Here is a 20,675-nt window from a genome sequence, read left to right as displayed (position 1 = left end):
TGAATTGGACCTGTCTCCTCTCGTTGCTAGCTCGGAGGCCTTCTCAAGGCCAGGATATCTGATAGTTTCACATTGCCCTTTCCACCCCAGCCTGCAGCGCCTTGAGATACCTCTGGTCGAACGCGGACATACCAGCCCCAAGCCCGCTTATCTAGGTCTTCCTTATCGAGTACTTTTGCCCATGATTCATAGAGTAATTCTAGCGCGCCTAACAGAAGACTAAGATTGTGCTCTTTCTCTGCTGCAATGACAGCAGCTGTTCGCTTGCCCTTTGGCTTCGGCACTGCCTGCCCTTCTATCTTGACATCAACATCTTCTGTCTTGATTACCTCTGCGGCAGGTGTCTCGAACGCCTTCATCAGATACGCCCTTGCACTTTGCGCGGGATATATAGGCAGATTGCTTGAACCGTTTCTGGAGGTCTGCGCCTTCCTGAGCGCTTCAAGATCCACACCCCATAGCGCAATCTCCCTCTCCTTCTCCACCTCATCTTTCTTCTCTTGGTTTTCCTCTTTCTCACCATTCGAAACATCCGGCTCAGACTTGATCTTCTGCTGTGTCGTATCATCGCTGCCTTCCCACTCATAGCCCCACCTCTTCATTACCCTGACCTCTCTCGTCATGATCCGCAACAACGGCTGTCCTTCTCCCCAGCCTTCTTCTTCAGCAGGCTGGTCCTTGTCAATTCCAATGTGTACGGCCTTTGATTTGCTATTCATAGAAGTGACCGCTTGTGCTAGACTGAGGCGACTGGATATTGGTTGGCCAGGCATTGTAAACTTGAGTAGTGTTACCGCAAAGGCGAGAACGAGTGGCGCACGGTTTGTGTAGACGACAGCTAGACTGACTTTCTTCTCATCTAGTTCTGGCTCTGGGAGCGCTAGAGAAGCCTCGAGATCCGCGCCATTGAGGGGTTGTCCATATGTCGGTTTCGCTCTTTTTGCTGTAGGCGCAGATGCAGCTGAGGAGGTGTCCGCCGATCGCTTTTTGGATTGTCGTTTTGCAGCATTGAGCACTTGGCGCGCGACCTTCTCATCTGCGAATATGGACTTTAGGGTCTCATGGGATGAATTGGAGAGATCTGATGGACTACGCGCACGTTAGCACAGTGGGTGACGCGGTTGTACGCTATCACGTGCTTACGTGTTGAGGCTCGCCGCTTGCAAGTCTTTGATTTTGGATAGGGCTTGGGCGAGAGGTATCTTAGCGTCTTGCGATAGGAAGCGGAGGAGAATCTGAACGTCTTGTGCCGAGGTCATAGTAATTGCCCGAGTTTGGTGCTGTCAAGATGAAATGACGTTGTTCGGGATTCCGAGGCCGTGGGGAAGCCCTGGACTTGACGCTAGTCTGGACCCTCACGCGCAAGCTTAACTTTCCAATGTTGACATTCGAAACCTCAACCTCGACTTCACCTTATGGAATGATCCAGCACGACCATACTTTAGTCATTCGCTAACATGGCTTTCAAGTTCTCTTTAGGCACCGCAAAGGCCACCAAGGCGCAATTGACTGCGAAAGCCAAGGAAGAAGAGGAAGCGAAACAGCGCGAGGAGAAGAATGCGCTCGACAAGGTCATGGCTGATTTCGAGGCGGAGCATGGCGCAGAGAGGAGCATACTGGGGGAGCCCGAGAAGCAGGAAGAGGAAGATGTCTTTGTGCCAACAGGGAGTAAGAGACACTTTACAGGCAGACAGCGAACGATGAAGAGCGGCCCTGGCACCCTCGAAACCGAACCTCTCGATGATTATCCAAGACCCGGTGCAGCGCCGGGGCGTCTCGCACCACAAATGCAGCCACGATTCGGAGGAAATGCACCTTCAGGTCCCGCATCACTCGAGGGCCCCAAGCAGCCAGAAAACGTTTACACGACCGTCGTAGCGAAAGCCTCGAACCTCCCACCCTCAATAGATACGCGTCGTGTAGAAGAGCTCTTCGCTGACTTCCCGTCGCTCAAAATCACCCGTGTCGAGAAGATACCACCGCAAGGCCCATCACCAAAGGGCAGACCATCGGCGACGATGAAGGTCATCTTCGACAAAGATGCCAGCGCGCGAGACCTCGACGATGCAATGAACAAGCTCAACGATAAGAAGTATCTGGGCAAGGGCTATTATCTACACCTAGACAGGTACCTGGGCGGTCGTTCAGCAGAAACAGCGCAGCGGACAGAGGCATTTGGTGCGCGGTGGCAGGCGCCTGAACTACCCAAGGGCTTTGCACCTCCGCCAGATCTCGGTGGGGGAGGTGGAGGTGGCAGAGACAGGCCGCGCGAGGATACTGAACAGCTCATCGTCACCGCAAACCAGCCTCCCGATGTCGCTACACTCAGACTGGTGCATCAGACCATAGAAGGTGTCATACTTGGAGGCGTAGAATTCGAAGCTGCCTTGATGAACGATCCGCAAGTCCAAGACGAGGAACGGTTCGCTTGGCTATACGATCAGAAGCACCCGGTCAACCGGTATTATCGTTGGCGCTTACATCAGATCGTGTGCGATAGCCCCAATCCTGAGATCTTTGAGCGGCATGGCGATTGGCGAGGCCCGCAGGATCCACTTCCCCACGAGTTTGCCGACCATCTAGGAGCTTTTGAGTCCGACGACGAGAGCTTGGATAGTGACGATGAGGAAGAGAAAGAGAAGCCACAGTACAAGCCTCTGCCAGTTGGCGACAACTATCCTGGACGAGTCGACAACGGTCATGGCATTATGGACCCTAGGTCACGAGCAATGCTTCTATGGATGCTCACCACTGTTCCTCCTGGTAGCATCGTTGCTGATGATATCGCTGCTATATCGAATTTTGCTGTTGAACATGCCGGTCAAGGCATGGATGAGGTCACTAGCATACTGGTGTCCAATATCATACAGCCTTTTCAGCTCACTGATGCAAACGCGAGGAATCGTGCAAGCGATGCGGAAGGCAAAGACGATCTTCGGCGTCCTGATCTTCGGCAGGTAACGCTGAACGCTCTGCGCATCATCTCTGATGTGCTCTTCGTCACGGCTAAAGAGTCAGGAGTCTCGTACAAGTATCGTCTAGCTATTGGTACGGAGCTTGTGGATCGCAAGGTCTTCGAACACCTCGAACAAATCCCTGCCAAACTCGAGATGGGTCGCATGACCGAGAGGAGCTTTCGGGAAGAAGTCAACACTATACTCAAAGTCTGGGAGGAGGAGCATTTGTTCGACGATGCAACACTGAAACATCTCGACGAGGCTTTCAACGCGCGGGAGAGACAAAAGCAAGAAGAGGAGGAGGCGAGACGGTTAGCAGAGCGAAGGAAACGCAAGGGCAACGTGGTCCGCAAGATACCGACTTCTGAGGCGACTGAAGAGGCTGAACAGGCGATGGAGGTCGACGAGGCTGAGGAAGATGCGACTGTCGAGCCTGAACGAACGTCTGCGACAGCGACTCCAGAGGTGTCTGTAGCTGAATCCGTCGCGCCGACAGATCCACCCAAAGCAGCCGACCCCAAGGAAGTTGAGATACCTGGAGAGACGGCTGTTGCCAGAGCTCGCCGGCTGAGGCCCAAGGCAGAGGACATGTTTGCACTGGACGAGGAGGACTAAGCAAGTGATAGAACTATAGATGATACCCTAGACAAGAAGTGGAGTCGGACCAGCTCATCAACGCCGCCAGCAAGCAAAGAGCGGTGATGAAAGAATCAGACCTCAACTACTGTTCTCGATGCCCCACTGTTACTAACGATATGGACGATGAAAATTCCACGCTCAAGGTACATGAGCAAGATCACCGACTTTCTAAAATTCCTTTGTATATGTGATGTCTGTGAATCAACCTTCCGCCCTCAGCCCCGAGGAAGCACACACGCGCCATGCCGCTAGTCATGTCGACCCCACGCTTGATCGACATCAGGCACGTCCCCTGATTCGATACCCTGACCAAACACATGGTTGCAGCATGTTTCCTTTGACCTGATAATGAAGTGAAATATGGTGGCTCTTTGAAGACGGCAATCGAAATCAGGTGCAAGCGTGATTGGCTCGTGACTTGCGCCGTGGACCCCAACACCTCGTGGGACCGCCCGCTACGGAAGCTCTCCGCCTAAACCAACAACACAGACACTTGTAGTCGCTACCTCACACCGCCTCCCAGCCAAAACTTCGCCCACTTAGTCGCGCAGCTGCCCCTCCGGCAGCCGCTCTATCGCAGGGATATTTTCTTTCCTCACAATCTTGCCAAGACTACTGTGTTAGGGCTCTTCCGCTGCCATCTCCGCAGCTTCACAGTCGTCCTCACAACACCCACAACCCTGTACCAAGATGCCGACCTTCTTAGGGCTTGCGGTCAGCATCCATGCCGACAGTAATCCGCTGCCAGAATACTCGATACAGAAGCAATCTAAACATCACCGTATCACCTCGTACATCCCCGTCCCACCTGCGAAGATACCGCCTGGCGCTACCAAGCCTGAACAGTCTTCCTTCGCGATATCGATAACCCTGCTCACTCCAGGTCTTCACGTGCCCTACTCTACCCCCAAGCCGACTGAAGATGACCCCAACCCGAAGGCTAAGATTGTCGGTGGCCTCCCTGGTCAAACCGGAGAGCGGGGCAAGTACGGTCCCACGATAGCCCCGTACAAGCCTCTGACCACTTCGCCGAACGAGACAATTGCTGCATACATATACTTTGACGGCCGGGCGAAGGAGGAAGTAGCGACCCTGCTGCGGCGCGGCGAAGAGACGTGGGTCAACTCGCGGTGGGTCAGCGTGCCAGAGTCAGAAGGTGGGGGTCTTGCAGAGCGCGAGTTTCTCTTCCGCGAGGTTGGTCTCGAGCGATGGCTGAACGGCCTGGATCTCGAGGGCAAGGACAAAGATGTGGCCGCAAAGATTGAGCGGAGAAAGCAGCGTCTCGAAAAGAAGCGGGCAAAGCGGAGAGAGGCCATGGACAGCAGCGACGAGGACAAGAAAGCTTCGAGCAACGGTGTATTGCGCTACAGCGAAAGCAAGGACGCGCCCGTCGAGACGCTTTCCGGCAACGACGAGTTCTTCACCACCGACTCCGATTCGGACGACGAGCCCCCCATGCCCGAGGCAGCTGGACAAATCAAGGTCGCTTTGTTCCGTGTGCTAGCGTCTGGAGAAATCAAGCGCGGCGAGTACTCACCTCAGTTCGATGCACACGACGACGATGAACAAAACGGAGGAGGAGAGGGCGAAGACGTTGACCACACAACGAGTTTCGCAAAGCCCAAGACGTTGGATCCCAAGTCTATCAGCACCCAAACAGTGACTGGCATAGACCCCCCGGACAAGCCATACGCAGTATTCACCTTCTTGTACCGCGGAGAGCGTAAGCATGCAAAGTGAAAATTCCTGGATCTCAATTAACAAAGAACAGGCCAACTGCGCAAGATGGGCATCTTGAACACAAAGGAGAAGCCTACAATCACCTCGCCACAATCGAAGCGGAAATCCGGAGCGCTTGATTTTGGCAGCCTCAAGCCCCTGAACGCAGCCGCCGGAACCAAGAATTTTGGTGGTTACCGAGAGACTTCGCCCAAGTCTAACAAGAAGAAGGAAGATGCCATGGACAGCGACGCAGATGATGAGGACGATGTCAAGGTTGAGGACGCGGAGGATGAGAAGGAGGTATTCGAAAAGGGCATGCTGTCGCCAGAAGACGCTCATAGACAGGGTGAGCTCGCGGAGGGTGTGCGCAAGATCAAGGTATGTCTCCATAGAGAAGCAAAAGTTGCCATACTAACACCTCATAGCTCAAGCGTCAACATTCCGCAGAACCTCTAGGCCGTCCTGCAGGACCCTCTCACTCTGACTCCACTGGATCTCCTCTTTCGGGTACACCAGCCCCCGACGCCTCGTCAGCAGCTGGACCGTCGTCCCCACGCGCTACAGATGCCACCGCCGAGCCAAGTTCGCAAAACTCCGTCGCTTCACCTTTCAAGAAGCAGCGCGCTTCATTACCTGGCTTCGATGACAATGTTCGGAAGAGTTTGGGCCAGGCGCTCATGGACGCCCACCAAGGACGAGCAAACTCCGACGGGAACATCCCCACCATCGAAACCAAGATGGAAGAAGATGAGGAGTTGTGAGACATGAAGATTCGTTTTCAAACCGCATTTGATTGAGTGGAGGTTGTACTGTCCCTCGTCGTGTAACAAGCACATCTCTGTTCGCATTATAACGGTCACCCACGAGTCGAATACTGCAATGCCACATTTGTCCAAACCTTAATACCTCGCGGGCACCACGGCCGGCATCACCTTCTAGGCGCAAATTGGCATGGATCCTGCAAAAGTAAGGATATGGGGGCCTTTGGATAAAATAGGCTTGGTGCCGGGTTCGGTTCTGGGCTGGCTGATGAATTCTGTACATGATCATGTTTCGTATGTTCTCTTTTGGTGTGAGCTTCGGCAAGGCAAGAAGCGTGGTTGATGGTTTGGGATTAGGATGAGCTGGTGCAAGATGCATTACTGGTGTGTCTAGTAGTGTGGAGTGACATGAAACGAAATGTATGGCACGATATATGGTATGTGTGCATGAATGATTGATTTGCAAGTACAAGGTGAAAAGCACTGTTTATCTGATGCAGATTTCTGAGAGAAAAAGACGGTGATTCCTCGAGGCCTCGGGGGAGTTCCTGCTACAACCGGTTTCCGTGCTGCCTGTCGTAGTGGAATATCCAGTTGTTCTCCATCGGAACGGGTGCTCGATGCAGGTTTGTTGTTTTATTGCTGTGTGTAGCAATTGTTGGTTGTTGAGTGAGTGTCTGTATCGTCTCGGCCTTTTTCCCTTCTTGCCGCCTTCGCCCGTGTCATCTCGATCTGTTTCTCACGTTTCCCCACCCTACTCTGAGGCTCGTAGCTATGTACATACCGCACCGGAGATGTCTCGTCTTTCCCCGGTCTCCATGCACATAGGTCCATCAAATTGCCCACTGTCGACACAGTCCGTTTCCCTCCAGTTTCTCCCTCTCGTTCACACTCTTCCTCCGACAGCTTCAATCCATAACCCTCACTTCGCTTCACTAACACACTAGACCACCCCGCATCTTCAGCGCCAAAAACATCTTTCGTCAGGTCATCTCCGACATAAAGTTTCTCAAACGATGATGCTGGGGTATCCGAGCTGGACCCTGTGCTATCCAGTGTGAGCGCTAGCATCTCTTCGGCAGCAGTGAAGATACGTCGATCTGGTTTCTCGAAGCCGACATCGTAGGATAGCACAGTGAAATGTACATCGTCGATCTGTTTGTTTCTGTGTTGTTCTTCTTTGTTCTTTTGAGCTCCGGGGACGTAGCGACGGAAGCTTGTTTTGACGTTCAGTGAATTCAAAATATCGGGGACACGGTCATCGGAATTTGTTATGATTCCCACAATGGTTCTATCCCAGGGCCAGACAGCCGAAGGTTTCTTTCTCTCCGAGTGAGCTCGCAGTACTCTAAAAAGAGAAAGAACGTCTGGGTACAGATCGTATCCTGAACTTGAGGAGAACGTGCGAAGAAGTTCCTCGGTAAGGGCAGGTGGGAAGGGTTGACCTGCGCTGAGAAAAGGGTTGAAAGTATCTTCTATGACGTTTGACCACCACGTCCTTGCACCCATGCCTGTGGCCTTTCCATAATTTGGGTTCTCTTGAGAGGCTTTTTTGAAGGCGGAGCTGAAGCTTGAACCTACCTCATGGATGGTTCTGGTGTCGCCTACGTTGATGCCGTGACGGGCTGCGGCTTGTGCGTAGGCTTTTGGGATTGGTTTAGAAGGATGAAAGAGTGTGCCGAACGCGTCGAGACAAAGAAGTAGGTTCTTCTTTCCGGACATGCTGCAGACAGAGACGGAGATTACCTAGGTCTGTCGGGTGCGTGATGCGAACCGGCCACTTCAACGGCGATACCTTGTCGACCCCACAGCGTTCATCCGACAATGCTGATAGATACACGGCAATGTCGGACCAAGATCGCATCGACGTGTAAGTGGACCCAAACTCCCTGATGGGATTGCGGAAGGAGATGATCCAAAGAGGCTAGTCAGGGTCCGAGCTACTTGCGGACACGATCACCTCCGCGAATCCTCAACCTCCAACGTCAACCCTCACCTGCAGTCGCTCTTTCACCCAATTCCGCAGACACAACAGCCGAACCAAACATGGCGAATACCAACAAGTACTCGGTGCTTCTTCCCACCTACAACGAGCGTCGCAACCTGCCCATAATAACATGGCTCCTGGCTAAGACATTCGAGGAGAAGTACGTCGCAAGACAACTCTACAACACATGACGCCAATGCTAATTTCCCTCCAGCAAACTCGACTGGGAACTCATCATCGTCGACGACGGCTCCCCCGACGGTACCCAAGAAATCGCCGCCCAGCTCCAAAAGGTCTACACCCCTCAGCGCATCCAAATCCGCGCCCGCGCTGGTAAACTCGGACTCGGAACCGCCTACGTCCACGGCCTGCAATACGCAACCGGCAACTTCGTCATCATCATGGACGCCGACTTCTCGCACCACCCCAAGTTCATTGCGCCCATGATTGCGCTGCAGAAGACCAAGAACTACGACATCGTCACTGGCACACGGTATGCGGGGGATGGTGGTGTATTTGGCTGGGATCTCAAGCGCAAGTTTGTGTCTAGGGGCGCCAACCTATTTGCGGACACTGTGCTCAGGCCAGGCGTGAGTGACTTGACGGGTTCGTTCAGGTTGTACAAGAAGGAGGTGCTCCAGAAGGTTATTCGTAGCACCGAGAGCAAGGGATATACTTTCCAGATGGAGATGATGGTTAGGGCGAAGGCGATGGGATGCACGGTTGCGGAGGTGCCAATCTCGTTTGTAGACCGTCTTTATGGCGAGAGCAAGCTGGGTGGTGATGAGATTGTGGAGTATGCCAAGGGTGTGTTGGCACTGTGGATGAAGGTCTAAGAGAGTGGAAGAAGGGCTTGCATGGCGTTGGCGTCCGGTAGGGATGGATGGCCTTGACGATATCCTGGATTGGAAAAGAGTGGTATACTTGATCTTTCTCTTTTGTCTGAATAGTATGTTTAACTCATAATCTTCTTGTCACGGTCCTTGTCCCAACTCTGATCTCCTTGCAAAGATGATCATCGTAGGTTCTGCTACATTCAGTCAATCGCGAGCATCTACCGATACGTCCCAAGCTTTCCCTTTCGACGATGCCGCAAGATGCAAGTTTGCTGCCGGTGTCACGGCCGATGTTTCTGTATTTGCACAGATTCCTGGAACGCTCACAGGAGGTCGATATCTATCGTACTATGCTTTGCGCCTTGGGAGGCTTAGAAAGTATTCAGATGTTCTCAAGGCGAGAATTCTGTAGTGACCCAGTCCCAATGTATAGCGATTCAACGATTTCACACTGTGATGACCTAATTAGGCGACTACGGATACCTTTCTGCTACCACAACGCCCACCACCCATTTGGCACGCCAAGCGACGCTAGTGCGGCCTACTCCTGCCTCGCACTCACTTCAACTCTGGCAATCGCTTGATTACTACAATCGCGCTCAAAACAAGACGATGGAGCGTCTCGTTGCTGCACCTACCGAGCCTGCCGCTACGATGTCAGCACAAAGCAGCCTCGAGCCGTTTCGCCTCATGGAGTATGTGTTTCTATATGAACTATATTTGAGACAAACGCTAACCTCACATCAATATATAGCCTTCCCACAGAATTGCGCCTCATGATCTACAAGCGACTCCCTCGTCAGATCAAGCATACTGAGCTTCGATATCACCTCGCGAACTGTTATCAAGATACCAACAAGATTGACTCGATCATCCTGGTCACACGTCACCTTCCAACAGCTCTGTTGCGTGCAAGCTGTGAAATATACGCTGAAGCGCACGATATTGTTGCCGCTCTGATTCGGACCTTTGTGAAAGAGTCGCAGCCAAGGGTCATCGAACATGACTCCTACGTGCAAATGATTGATGTCCTTAGAGCCGTTTCGACAGAACGTGAAAGGCTTGCTGTAAGTTTTCCGTAATCTTGGTACCTACATGTGGGATAAACAGCTCAGCCATTGTAGCCTGGTCGATCCTGTCTTATGATTAGAGTCAGTCAAAGACACCCAGAATTCGTCTACCATCCCGAGGAAACCGAACCACCTCGCGAGGTCACACAATTTATCTGTCAAGCTACATTAGCGACCAGCAACACTATCGCGGTTATATCTCGCGTCGATTTCGACAGCACAGCAGATCACTGTCGTCTGGTTCGGGATGCTGATAGGCGAAAGGACATTATAAACACAACGCTCCAGCGTTCGTTTTACTCAGATCCATGTGCTCAAGTGGATGAGACCTGTATGGTTCTTCATGCACCTGGTGGGGAGATCAAGCTGACGGCCACCAACACTCCCGCCAAACTTGACTGGCAGGAGCTCTATGAATCCAATTGCTTCAACGATGTCTCGACTACTCATATCAGCCAGGAAACTTGGGTCGAGGAATGGCTACCTTCTATGTAAAGGGTTTGGAGATCTTTGTTCATGCGGCCCCCGAATGTAACTACCGGACTCTGCGCCCATGTGGGGAAAATTATGACCCGCTACAAATCTCTCTAGGGTGCCATTAGTCTTCAGGCGATCTTGTACTTCGAGCTCTTTTGTACGATTAAAATGATTAGAGCACAACACCACGGTAGAAGCCCAAAGATTGTGAACTCTGCGTCTCAAACATTCTGATGCTTCGCATGCGAACCTCAATGTTATAAACTTACCATATGCCGCCATTCACTGTTGCTGAAGAAGCTGCTAACCAGTTTCGTCGCGCGCATTCAGCCGATCATCTCCGACCGTCAGACGCTTGGTATCGCTCACAAACCCTACAAATACTCTTGTGTCTACCAGCCGCTCTTCAAGACACGGACATCCGGTATTTCCGGCTGACGCGGGGATCATCATCACGGCATTACTGTCATCTCCACACGCTCCGATAGGTTAATGTTGAATCGAATATCTACCAGACATTAAGTCTCTCCTCCCATCTTGCAATCATCTCCCAAGGTGCTATAAGTTTACGTTCATTCCTATTTTTCCTCTAGGTTCGCGCAACTACGACCGCCAACATCGTCGATATTCATTCAATTCTTCTTAGTAACAATAGCCGATAGCAATCACTTGGTCATCAGAAATTATAATTCCACGCCGATATGTCAACTGCCCAATCCGAGTCGTTCCCGTTTTTGAGACTTCCCACGGAGATACGTTTACTTGTCTATGAACACCTACCGCGTCAGGTCAAGCACACTGAAGTCTCTATAGACGGTTTTGTCGCCATCTTGGTCACACGGCACTTGCCCACAGCTATACTACGTACTAGCAAGCTGATTTGCGCAGAAGTCCGACCCATTATCCAAAGGCTGATACAAGAGTTCATTGAAGAATCGCAAACGAAGATCATCGAATTCAGCAAGAGTGGTTCCAAGATGAGACATTGCAAGATACTGGAGTGCTTGACGACGCAAATACCCAGAGAACGTAATGCAGTGGAAGGCCTTGAAGACTACGACATCCAAGCTATTCTTAGACGAACACCAGAGACGAGAAAGCTTCAGTCTACGGACCCAGCATTGTCGCCTAATGTCGCTCGTTTCATGCACCAAGCCGCCAGGTCAAGGTATCGCTCTGCAGAGCTCACCCCTGCGTCTTCCGAGAAGTCTTGGAACAACACGGTCGTGACGGTGCACGTTACTCATACCAATTTCAAAGACGACGATCAACTTTGGTTTGTTTGTGAGACCAATCACAGACATATTCGGCATATGTATCATCATGAAAAGATGGCCCTGCTTCCGAATCACATCTGGATCCTGGATGGCGGCGATGTACAATTGGCAGAAGGTGCCACTTTGGAATCGGCTACTGACACGGTTCCAATTTTATGGTCCGATGGCTACGACCGGTGGGGTAACAGAACGCGGGGTGTGGAGGCATCATGGGGACCGGCCATGAGTCAAGAGGACTGGGCCGCAAATTGGCTACCTTCGTAAGCCTGGCGTGAGAGGTATGTCGAGAACAGCACCTTGAGGGAACGTCCAATAGAGGCCGAAGATGAATAAAATAAACTCGTTTCAGAAAACCTTGATGTGCAATTGTGCAGATCTCAAAATCCAGCGCCGCGAATTGAGTAATCACTACAACTTTCTGCAAGGGTTAACTCTCTCACAGAGAGGTCATCAAGCCCACTCATCAGCCTCGCAAATTGCGAGAACGTAAGGTTCACGAAAACCATCCCAAAGTCGCTCTTCCGATTTCACTTTTCCATCCTGAACTCCTGACAACCCATGTTTTCTAACTCTCCCGTACACTAACGCCCTTCTTCATGAACAGCAGCTTGGTCTTTGTCGTCTCGGCGAATTTCTCCTCTTCTTCCAGCACTGGCAATGCATCATCCGAATGCATAAACGCAATGAATTGCTGCAAGTGCAACTCATCTTCAAAAGCCATCACACCCATACAATCCCAGTCCATACCGTCATCGTCGCCAATCAACACACGAGGAACTCCAACAGGACATTCCGATTCGTCGACATGGTAGTACCTTGTCCAGGATAGCGGATGCAACTTCCCAGCAACCTTCTTGAGTAGTGGCGCATAAATTTCTTCGTTATGGCGGTGAAATTCCTGGCGTGAAACGCCTTCCTTTCTCGTAGCGACTGTGGTGAGAATGTATGGATATGTACTCGTCTTCGTCAACATCGTATGCGGCATGATTGCGGTGTTGTTTGGTGTTTTATGTGTATACGGTGTTTTGTCGGCGGTATGATGATATGCGGCCGATGTTTAGCATGTACTGGTTCAAAAGAATGGAAGGAGTTGGAGTGACAAGGTCTCCGAGGAACAGAAGAGATGGGTATATAGAAGAAGATTTCAATTAAATTGAACGAAATTTCAGGCAAGAAAACAGGAGACGGCTATCTTCCATATGGAGAGTGCTTACCCGCGTGCCGGTGTCATCTAGTCAGACCATCCCTGCCTTTTATCGGTCCCACTTGCCGCTCGGTTGCCACGAGGCTGATCATGCAGACCGTGCGCTAAATGTTCATGCCTGAGTCAACTACCGATGAAGCGAAGTATCGGACCTTTCCCAAACCTCATACTTACTGCCTTTTTCGTGCACGTGCGACTCAGCTACTCATGTTAGTACCATTGCATTGCCTGAGTTCGTCATCTCGTTTGCCCTGGCGAGCCGCTACGAGCGTCATTTGCTCAACCGCCGTACTGTCAGGCCTCCAGACGTCGCCCGATTTTAGTTCCCGATGGCTGTTTCGAGCTTCTGCGGTCATTGCCGCTGCGCAACACGACAGCATACGGCAACTTTCGGAAGCGCACACATCGAGTCAGCGTATTTTTTCTGACACAGCCAGCTTGATCGTCATAGCCCCGATCCCCGGAAGGCATGGTCGGGAATAGCAGACTTTGAGCACATTTTCGATTCAACATCTGTTAGCGTCGTCTCGGCTACACCATTAGTTGCACAAAACCTGCACCACTGAGGGCAACGCGTGCCGACATGTCTTTATATCGCTATCCTCTCCGTTCAGTATGCGACTCCCTACCAGCCACGGGACCAGTACCAACACGCCTTAGCAATCTTGGCAACATGCATTGCCTTTGAATCATATTCTGCTTGCGGATTGCTGGTTTACTACAATACTCATTGAACTAGCTATGACCCTGAAGAAACCAGTGGCTTCCTCCCGTCCGCCGGTGCATCGGCACGAACCGGCACTACTCCACTCCACAGTCAGGATGCTGAGCTCGTGACCGGCAGGTACGAATGAAGTCGGATCATGCAGAGGAGAATTTCGAAAGCTCAGGCACATGAGCATTTTCTGATTGAGAACCACCATGTTGATCTTTGAGGTATATCGTGGTGATAACATGCCATAATAATGTCTATGTTGTGGATCTTGACCGCAACGTGCATGACATCACTCTCTAGACACATACCAAGGTGTCCGAGCGCATGAGCTCCGATGGTAGGGGGTCAGACCAGTACCCATCGGTTCTGTACCACCCCAACGATAACTGAAACCACTATTGTATGTGTCTCAAAGATTTCGGTGTGCTTGTCAATCAATGCTGCCTCACCCTGAGTGCCTGTCCCGCTTGAAGATGGTCAGAGAACGAATGCTGGTACGTGGTGACAGCGATCTCATTCGCAACCTGTTCTATCTCAACTAACGAGCGAAACTAGCTGGCGTGTTATACCGACCTCAGCAGCGCCAGTGATCTCCAGAAAAATTACTGCCACGCCAGGTGTCATGATCATATCAGTAACACGACGTACGTCATCTGACTAGAGAGTTCTTGAAGTTGCCTTCGACACCCACAATTAGCTACCTAAGCTCCGTATTCGCTCAAATACATGATACGCACGACGGAGGACGTGCTCGATAGTATGGTGGTTGAAGAGTGCTCTAGTTCATATTCGTAGAGAAGTGTCTCGCTAGGTCGCACAGCCCATGCACATCACTAAGCAAGGTCAGACAGTGGACGAGTGTGGGATGGAGTTTGAAGCGGGCCAATTTCGCCAACATTAAGCAGCAGTCGAGGCCATTTTCCGGTTCGAAAGTGTCTACAGTCTGTTAAACTATGTGTTGATTCTTGGCATGGTCCTCTCTCCAGCTTTACGAACGAACAAAGACGAAAGCGACCACAAGTAATCACTTAAGTACTGCCTGTCACCTACATGAGTCCTGTAATATACTCCTGACATCTCAAAGTTAGTCATCATGAAATTGCTATCTACCATGATATATCACTGCTTCTAAGTAGTCAGATGATGTGAACTTCTGTATGATTGATAACTCCATGCAGCGCTTGACCATAGTCGTTGTGATGATAGGTAGCTAGCCAGAAAGGCGACACGTGATCGTGAGCCACAAGAGAGACGCGTTAAGAACGACAGCCAGAGTTTTGAGTTAAACAAATCTGCAATCCGTTCCACCTTCGCGCACGGGTTCTGGTATTGCTTGTTTACCTCCTAGATTGGCGGACACAATCAATCTTGCGCTACATGAGCCTCGTCATCCGGAAGACTCATCTTCTCTACAGCTTTCTCAAACTCTTCCAGCTCCCTAAGCTTCATTTTGCATACCCTTTTCTTGTCTTCCATCTCCCGATTCAGCACTTCGACCGTCTCGCTGAAACCAGTGATGGCCTGGAGTAGCGCCAGCGTAGTTTCCAGCGTGTCGATATGAGTACCAATTGCTGTTGTGGACTCATCGATGGCGGCGTAGACGAGATCGCGTGTGGTGAGAGTCGCTGGATCAATGATCGGCAGGGAGGCAGGCGCGTTTATGTCGAGGACAGTGGTGATGGATAGGAGATCAGATTCTGTGCTTCCTGCGCTTGAGATTACGGGAGACGGTGTGGTCGCAGAAGGAACGGAGTCTTCTTCGGTAATCCGAGGCAGAACATGAATGGCAGGGGCCTTGAATGTTTGTGGAGGTGATAGTGTTTGTGAGGGACTTTCGGATGTGATCGCCGCTGGCTTTCCAGCTTTGTTGACTAACGACGATTGCTTATGGGATTTTGATCTCGTGTGTGGACCATGCTTGAAGAGGTGTCGAAGTAGGTTACCGCGCGGCATCGTGTCTGCGTCAATCAGATCGAACTGCGAAAACTTGATCGGACTGTCTGTAGAGCGGGTGTGGTTGAGAGCGCAGTGTCGGTGTAAGAGCGCTCGAATGATGCGGTATCGGCCTTGCGGTACCTAGAATATTCTTGTTCACCTTCATTACCAAGGCCTCTATATATACCCGCACGCTGTCGAACCCCACACCCTGAGCCAATCCTTCTATCCAAGCTGCGTATGCACAGAATCTGTTTGTGTTCGAATTGCTCACCAGTCCGTCAATGTCATTATATGGTTTCAAATAACACGCATAACAACGCGCGTGATCCTCGGCTCAGCTATCTCTATACCAATACCAAGATGAGTGGTTCCGTTCCCGGTGTAACAACGCTAAAAAGCGATACAGTACCAATGGATGATCGTTTTCTGTGAGCAAATCCGGCCAAGCACTTATACGTTTCTTACTAACATATCACAGTGATATCATTCCTTCCACCAGTGATCTGCCATTCATTGCAAACCAAGAAGCCGATAACGTAAGGCTCCAGCGAGAAAAGAAAGAAGCTAAAGTGGTCGCGAAAGAGCTGCATGGTGGCCTTGACCGAACGACTCAGTCTTTGAACAACCTGATGGCCTCCTATGCCAATCCTCTGCGGGAGAGCAACACGATATCAAGCGACAACGTGGCCATCAAACAGCGACACACCAAGATGAGGGCAGAAGCCGCCACCTACACGTGTAAGATCCGCACTATGACCACCAAGATACGAGGGATGGAGGAACAAAGTCAAGCATATAAGATCGAGAACACGAAGCTTCGGAACCACCTCACGGAATTAGAGACTGAGTTAGAATTTCTTCGACTTCGAGTAAGAGCCCTTGAGTCGGGACAAGTGCAAGGACGGATCCCAGACAATGCTGTTCGAGCTTGATGCAACGATGATGACGAGTAATACGGCCAAAAGTGAACCTCTAGCGCTAGCTAGCAGCCTAACTCGGTCGAGTTGAGATGTGTCACCTCGAGTGATCGAGATCTTGTTTCCATCATATAGCATCGAACATCGTTTACGGTTTTACTTGCCAAAGTTTTCGCCGTTGCGGCTTGCATGTATTTGACCATTTCATAACCCTCCCACAAGGGCATGGTGAGTCAGGAGTCAGTTTAACTCCGGTGCTGTGAGTCGCGACGTCTCAAGTCGACTGCAGCAGGTGACAGGATCGGCCTCTTCTCAACGCGAACTCCGCGCAAATAGCATGATGTTGGCACCTCCGCACTTCAGCCTACATCGATCAAGCTTCTCATTGGACATTGATTCATAGTTGCCGACGTGGCAGCCCCGTCGGAACTCTGGTGGTGCTAACGAGAACGTTCAAGGGACCCGCGGCCACCGCCCCGTCGGCAATAGGTCGCTTGCGTACGACGACTCTCCACAACACAAGGTAATCAGACTTAGGAGTTTCAACGTTGATCTCTCTGGAATGACAGTAGCTACTGTATAATATAAGAGAGATCCATGAAAATGGCTCGAAATTTGCACTTATCTGCCATATTATCTGGTCCGTGATGTTTCGCGCAACCATCATTCCTCGTCTCCAGGAAAGCTTGGCAAGCACTGCCTTAGGCGACTGCTCCTTTCTTGAGCTAACGATTTTCATCATCTCCCTCGCAATCACTTTGGGATCGTTTCGAGCAGTTTACCTGGTCTACTTCCATCCATTGGCATCTTTTCCTGGACCCTACAAAGCGATTTTCTCAAGTTGGTGGCAATACCCGTTGAGCAAGCATGGGAAAATTGAAGAAGTTCTCGAGCACCTTCATCGGACATACGGTATGCTTTAGAATGGTTTCCCCGAACAGAATATTGACGATAAGATAGACACGCGCGTACTACGCATCGGTCCAAACGAGCTACACATCACCGATCCCACGCTTTACCACACCATCTACTCGCAACGCTATACGTTCCCTAAACAAAGGTCTTTCTATGATGCTTTCAACACGCCCCATTCCGTTTTTGTAGAGCATGACGGAGAACTGCACCGTGCGCGACGGAAGCTACTCAGCAACTTTTTCTCGAAGTCATCTGTACGAGCCATGAACAAGATCTTGCTCGCCAAGGTCACCATTATGTGCAACAGAATAGATGAGATGAAAGGAAATGGCGCGATCAATCTGTATCACGCTTTCAGGTACCAGAATCGGAGCAAACCAATTGGAGATTAGCTAACAAACGTGTCACAGATGTCTAACGGTAGACTTCATTACCGAAGTTGCTTTCGGAGAATCCTTCAATCTGACTATCGAGTCTGAAGACAACACATTCAACACACCTTTCATTGAATGTTTTGACCTGGCTTCAGAATCGCTATGGGACCTGTTGTTCTTCCCCTTCATCCGAACCATCGTTAACAAATGTCCGCCCGCTGTCGCAGCAAGACTTAGCGAGCCAGCAGCGAAGTTCCAGGGCCTCATTCGTGCGGTTGCTGCTACAGTAGCCAACTTCAGACGTTTGAAAAGTTCCGGTAAATGCCTGAACCGTGAGATCGTGTTCGATGCCATGCAGCATCTGGACGATGAGCTGGTGCAGGCTGAAGCTTCGGACATCTTGATTGCAGGATCTGATACAACGGCTACAACCCTCGCAATTGCCGTCCAAGCAATTATAGAGAACCCGACAATATTCACTAATCTGAGGAATGAGATGAAGGACGCTGGTATTACGGCAGAACACGATTTTGACCTTCTTAGACTCGAGCAACTTCCATATCTGGTATGATTCTTGGATGAATAGCAAAACAAAGCTAACGCGATCAGACTGCTTGTGTAAAGGAAGCATTGCGCTGCGCTATGGCAGTGCCTGGAAGACTTCCGCGAGTTGTACCGAACGGAACGAAACCACTCGTCGTTGACGAGAAGGTCATCCCCGTCGGAACCATTGTCGGCATGTCTGCCTACTCGATGCACTATAACGAGAGCATTTGGGGCGAAGATGCCAGAGTATTCAACCCATCCCGATGGCTAGTTGCAGATGCAAAAGATTTGGAGAGGTATCTCGTAACTTTCTCCAAGGGTGCAAGGCAGTGTCTCGGAATCAACATTGCATATGCGGAGATCACACTCACGCTCGCAATGTTAGTTGCAAGATTTCGCTTCACGATCGACGAAACAGTGACGGAGTCCGATGTCAGACAGCTAGACTACTTTGTTAGCGCGTTCGAGGGGACGGGTATCCGTACTTACGTACATGAGGACAAGTTGTAGTGCTGAAGACTTGAATGAGGACAGCGAGAATATGAATTCAGGCTTGATAAATATATCGGGCATCTGTTTTGTTCAAAGCAAGCGCAAAAGTAGTGAGAGATAGAGACTGGAAGTAAACAAGAACACCGTCACATCTGTCAAGCTGGCAAAACTATGTGGTATGCAATGAACAATGTTGCGATTCGGGAGATCCAAGAGATCATTAGCCTGATGGTACGAATCAATGTACGAAACGTGAGTGGCGCCCACTAGCTTCGTCGCACATACTGGCGTGTCCTCAGCCTCGTGTGCTCAATCCCCGCCCTCTTCCGAATCGGCCGAGAATAGTCTAGTAGTAGATCGCGTTCCCCGTCGGCTACGCCCCCACCAAAGACTTGCTAGTAGGCAACCTACGGACCCTGGTGCCAAACATAAAGTAAGTCTTTGACTACTCTTACGTGCATGCATAGTCATCTTGAATACACCTGATCAGAAGGATACGCTCGAAGTTCATGCCAAACACGATGACAGGTACTACAATAGAATGGTTTGGTATGGTTCAGTGGCATCTATACGATAAGATGGAACGCTGACTTCAGTAGGTGCGACAACATTTCGCCTTCGAACCAGCGGGATTACTATCTTTCTGGATACGTGGCTCGACCGGCCCTCCGTATTGCCGCGATATTTGGCTATTGACAACGTGAACGAAGCGGATTACATCTTCATCTCTCACGCCCACTTCGACCACCTTCCAGGAGCCGATCGCATCGCGATTAAAACTGGAGCCATCGTTGTTGCAAATTGCGAAGCTATCAATCTCCTTCGTTCCGCTGGCGTCCCGGATGAGCAACTTATGCCTGTATCTGGCGGAGAACGTATACCGCTCTTCACGCGTACTGTGAGGGATCAAGCAAGGCGCGGCGAGGTTCCAACAGCCAAAGCTCTTCCAGACCAGCCGAAAATGCCTGATCATTCTCTCGCTTCTCTTGCAGTACATGTCTGGCCATCATTACATGCTTTTATGCCCAATCCTCATCCCGATCTGATGGACACTGCAGTCGTGTACACTGGAGAAGCCTCTCCTTATACGTGCACTTTGGACATTACCAATGGGATGAAGTATGGCCTCTTACAACTAGATAAGCTCGTACCAAAGGACAAGATGAATGACGGGATGCGTTCGTTCCTTGACTATGTCCACGACAGGAGCACCAATCTCTTCTCACATTGCGATGGTGGCCAGCTCATGTTCAATATAATCATCAATGGTAGCGCAATCCTGTGGAACGCTCATCTAGGTGCCTATGAGGGTGTCATCTCGAGAGTAGAGCCCAAGCCGAAGATTGCGCTTCTCGCTATCGCTGGGAGAGCGAACCACGATGGACGTCCCTTCAATGGATCGGCTGCACAGTTTGCTGTAAAGCAAGTTCGGTGGCTCGATCAACCGGAAACAGTGATCTGGTGTCTGCATGACGATAGGTAAGTCGATCAATATTGCTGCATTGGAGGGATTACGGCTGATCGCTGGTCCAGTTGCATTGCACCATACAAAGTAGATGTCACAGGAGCTACGACAAGCGTAGAGAAGGAGACAACCTCTAGCGTACTGAGCCTAATGCCTGGGCAATGCACAAACCTAGACATCTAGCTATGGGCTACTGTACATCAGTATTTAGTCATTCTTGTATAGAAGTCGAGATATTTTAAAGTTGATCCGCTGATGCCATTGCTCGGGCATGTCAGAGGAAGTTGAACCTCATAGTGAAAGTCTGTGTTTCATAGTCGCAGTGTATGTGCAACTTCCCTTACGCAAAAGCAAGGGTAGCTCCTACCTCCACTACCCCAATC

The 20,675-nt window shown here is 50.7% G+C and overlaps 11 protein-coding genes across 11 annotated transcripts; 7 read left to right on the top strand and 4 right to left on the bottom strand.

The window, feature by feature from the left end:
- Positions 1 to 26: 26 nt before the first annotated feature.
- AA0111_g644 (hypothetical protein) lies at positions 27 to 1,259 on the bottom strand (the record flags this gene model as incomplete). The annotated part of the gene is made up of 2 exons (XM_028652662.1): positions 27 to 1,089; positions 1,144 to 1,259. 2 exons carry the CDS (start codon positions 1,257 to 1,259, stop codon positions 27 to 29), a joined length of 1,179 nt encoding a protein of 392 aa, XP_028511851.1.
- A 198-nt stretch (positions 1,260 to 1,457) lies between these two features.
- Positions 1,458 to 3,572, top strand: AA0111_g643 (hypothetical protein; the record flags this gene model as incomplete). Its single annotated transcript, XM_028652651.1, has 1 exon — positions 1,458 to 3,572. One exon carries the CDS (start codon positions 1,458 to 1,460, stop codon positions 3,570 to 3,572), a length of 2,115 nt encoding a protein of 704 aa, XP_028511846.1.
- Positions 3,573 to 4,286: 714 nt separating this feature from the next.
- Positions 4,287 to 6,079, top strand: AA0111_g642 (hypothetical protein; the record flags this gene model as incomplete). The annotated part of the gene is made up of 3 exons (XM_028652640.1): positions 4,287 to 5,319; positions 5,368 to 5,696; positions 5,744 to 6,079. 3 exons carry the CDS (start codon positions 4,287 to 4,289, stop codon positions 6,077 to 6,079), a joined length of 1,698 nt encoding a protein of 565 aa, XP_028511847.1.
- A 636-nt stretch (positions 6,080 to 6,715) lies between these two features.
- Positions 6,716 to 7,801, bottom strand: AA0111_g641 (hypothetical protein; the record flags this gene model as incomplete). The annotated part of the gene is made up of 1 exon (XM_028652629.1): positions 6,716 to 7,801. The coding sequence occupies one exon, from the start codon at positions 7,799 to 7,801 to the stop codon at positions 6,716 to 6,718; it is 1,086 nt and encodes a 361-aa protein (XP_028511848.1).
- Positions 7,802 to 8,125: 324 nt separating this feature from the next.
- Positions 8,126 to 8,902, top strand: AA0111_g640 (Dolichol-phosphate mannosyltransferase subunit 1; the record flags this gene model as incomplete). The annotated part of the gene is made up of 2 exons (XM_028652618.1): positions 8,126 to 8,226; positions 8,281 to 8,902. 2 exons carry the CDS (start codon positions 8,126 to 8,128, stop codon positions 8,900 to 8,902), a joined length of 723 nt encoding a protein of 240 aa, XP_028512309.1.
- A 2,248-nt stretch (positions 8,903 to 11,150) lies between these two features.
- Positions 11,151 to 11,990, top strand: AA0111_g639 (hypothetical protein; the record flags this gene model as incomplete). Its single annotated transcript, XM_028652606.1, has 1 exon — positions 11,151 to 11,990. One exon carries the CDS (start codon positions 11,151 to 11,153, stop codon positions 11,988 to 11,990), a length of 840 nt encoding a protein of 279 aa, XP_028512225.1.
- Positions 11,991 to 12,291: 301 nt separating this feature from the next.
- On the bottom strand, positions 12,292 to 12,711 carry AA0111_g638 (hypothetical protein; the record flags this gene model as incomplete). The annotated part of the gene is made up of 1 exon (XM_028652595.1): positions 12,292 to 12,711. The coding sequence occupies one exon, from the start codon at positions 12,709 to 12,711 to the stop codon at positions 12,292 to 12,294; it is 420 nt and encodes a 139-aa protein (XP_028512224.1).
- A 2,296-nt stretch (positions 12,712 to 15,007) lies between these two features.
- On the bottom strand, positions 15,008 to 15,598 carry AA0111_g637 (hypothetical protein; the record flags this gene model as incomplete). The annotated part of the gene is made up of 1 exon (XM_028652584.1): positions 15,008 to 15,598. The coding sequence occupies one exon, from the start codon at positions 15,596 to 15,598 to the stop codon at positions 15,008 to 15,010; it is 591 nt and encodes a 196-aa protein (XP_028512231.1).
- Positions 15,599 to 15,943: 345 nt separating this feature from the next.
- Positions 15,944 to 16,515, top strand: AA0111_g636 (hypothetical protein; the record flags this gene model as incomplete). The annotated part of the gene is made up of 2 exons (XM_028652573.1): positions 15,944 to 16,011; positions 16,062 to 16,515. 2 exons carry the CDS (start codon positions 15,944 to 15,946, stop codon positions 16,513 to 16,515), a joined length of 522 nt encoding a protein of 173 aa, XP_028512230.1.
- Positions 16,516 to 17,147: 632 nt separating this feature from the next.
- On the top strand, positions 17,148 to 18,845 carry AA0111_g635 (hypothetical protein; the record flags this gene model as incomplete). Its single annotated transcript, XM_028652562.1, has 4 exons — positions 17,148 to 17,412; positions 17,461 to 17,773; positions 17,826 to 18,354; positions 18,399 to 18,845. 4 exons carry the CDS (start codon positions 17,148 to 17,150, stop codon positions 18,843 to 18,845), a joined length of 1,554 nt encoding a protein of 517 aa, XP_028512233.1.
- Positions 18,846 to 19,348: 503 nt separating this feature from the next.
- AA0111_g634 (hypothetical protein) lies at positions 19,349 to 20,475 on the top strand (the record flags this gene model as incomplete). The annotated part of the gene is made up of 3 exons (XM_028652551.1): positions 19,349 to 19,376; positions 19,427 to 20,306; positions 20,361 to 20,475. 3 exons carry the CDS (start codon positions 19,349 to 19,351, stop codon positions 20,473 to 20,475), a joined length of 1,023 nt encoding a protein of 340 aa, XP_028512232.1.
- Positions 20,476 to 20,675: the final 200 nt, after the last annotated feature.

The sequence above is a fragment of the Alternaria arborescens genome (genome assembly GCF_004154835.1).
Source record: "Alternaria arborescens strain FERA 675 chromosome Unknown contig_1, whole genome shotgun sequence".
Classification (NCBI taxonomy): Eukaryota; Fungi; Ascomycota; class Dothideomycetes; order Pleosporales; family Pleosporaceae; genus Alternaria; species Alternaria arborescens.
The sequence above is the reverse complement of the archived record's forward strand: the minus strand, read 5'-3'. Positions and strand labels throughout refer to the sequence as shown.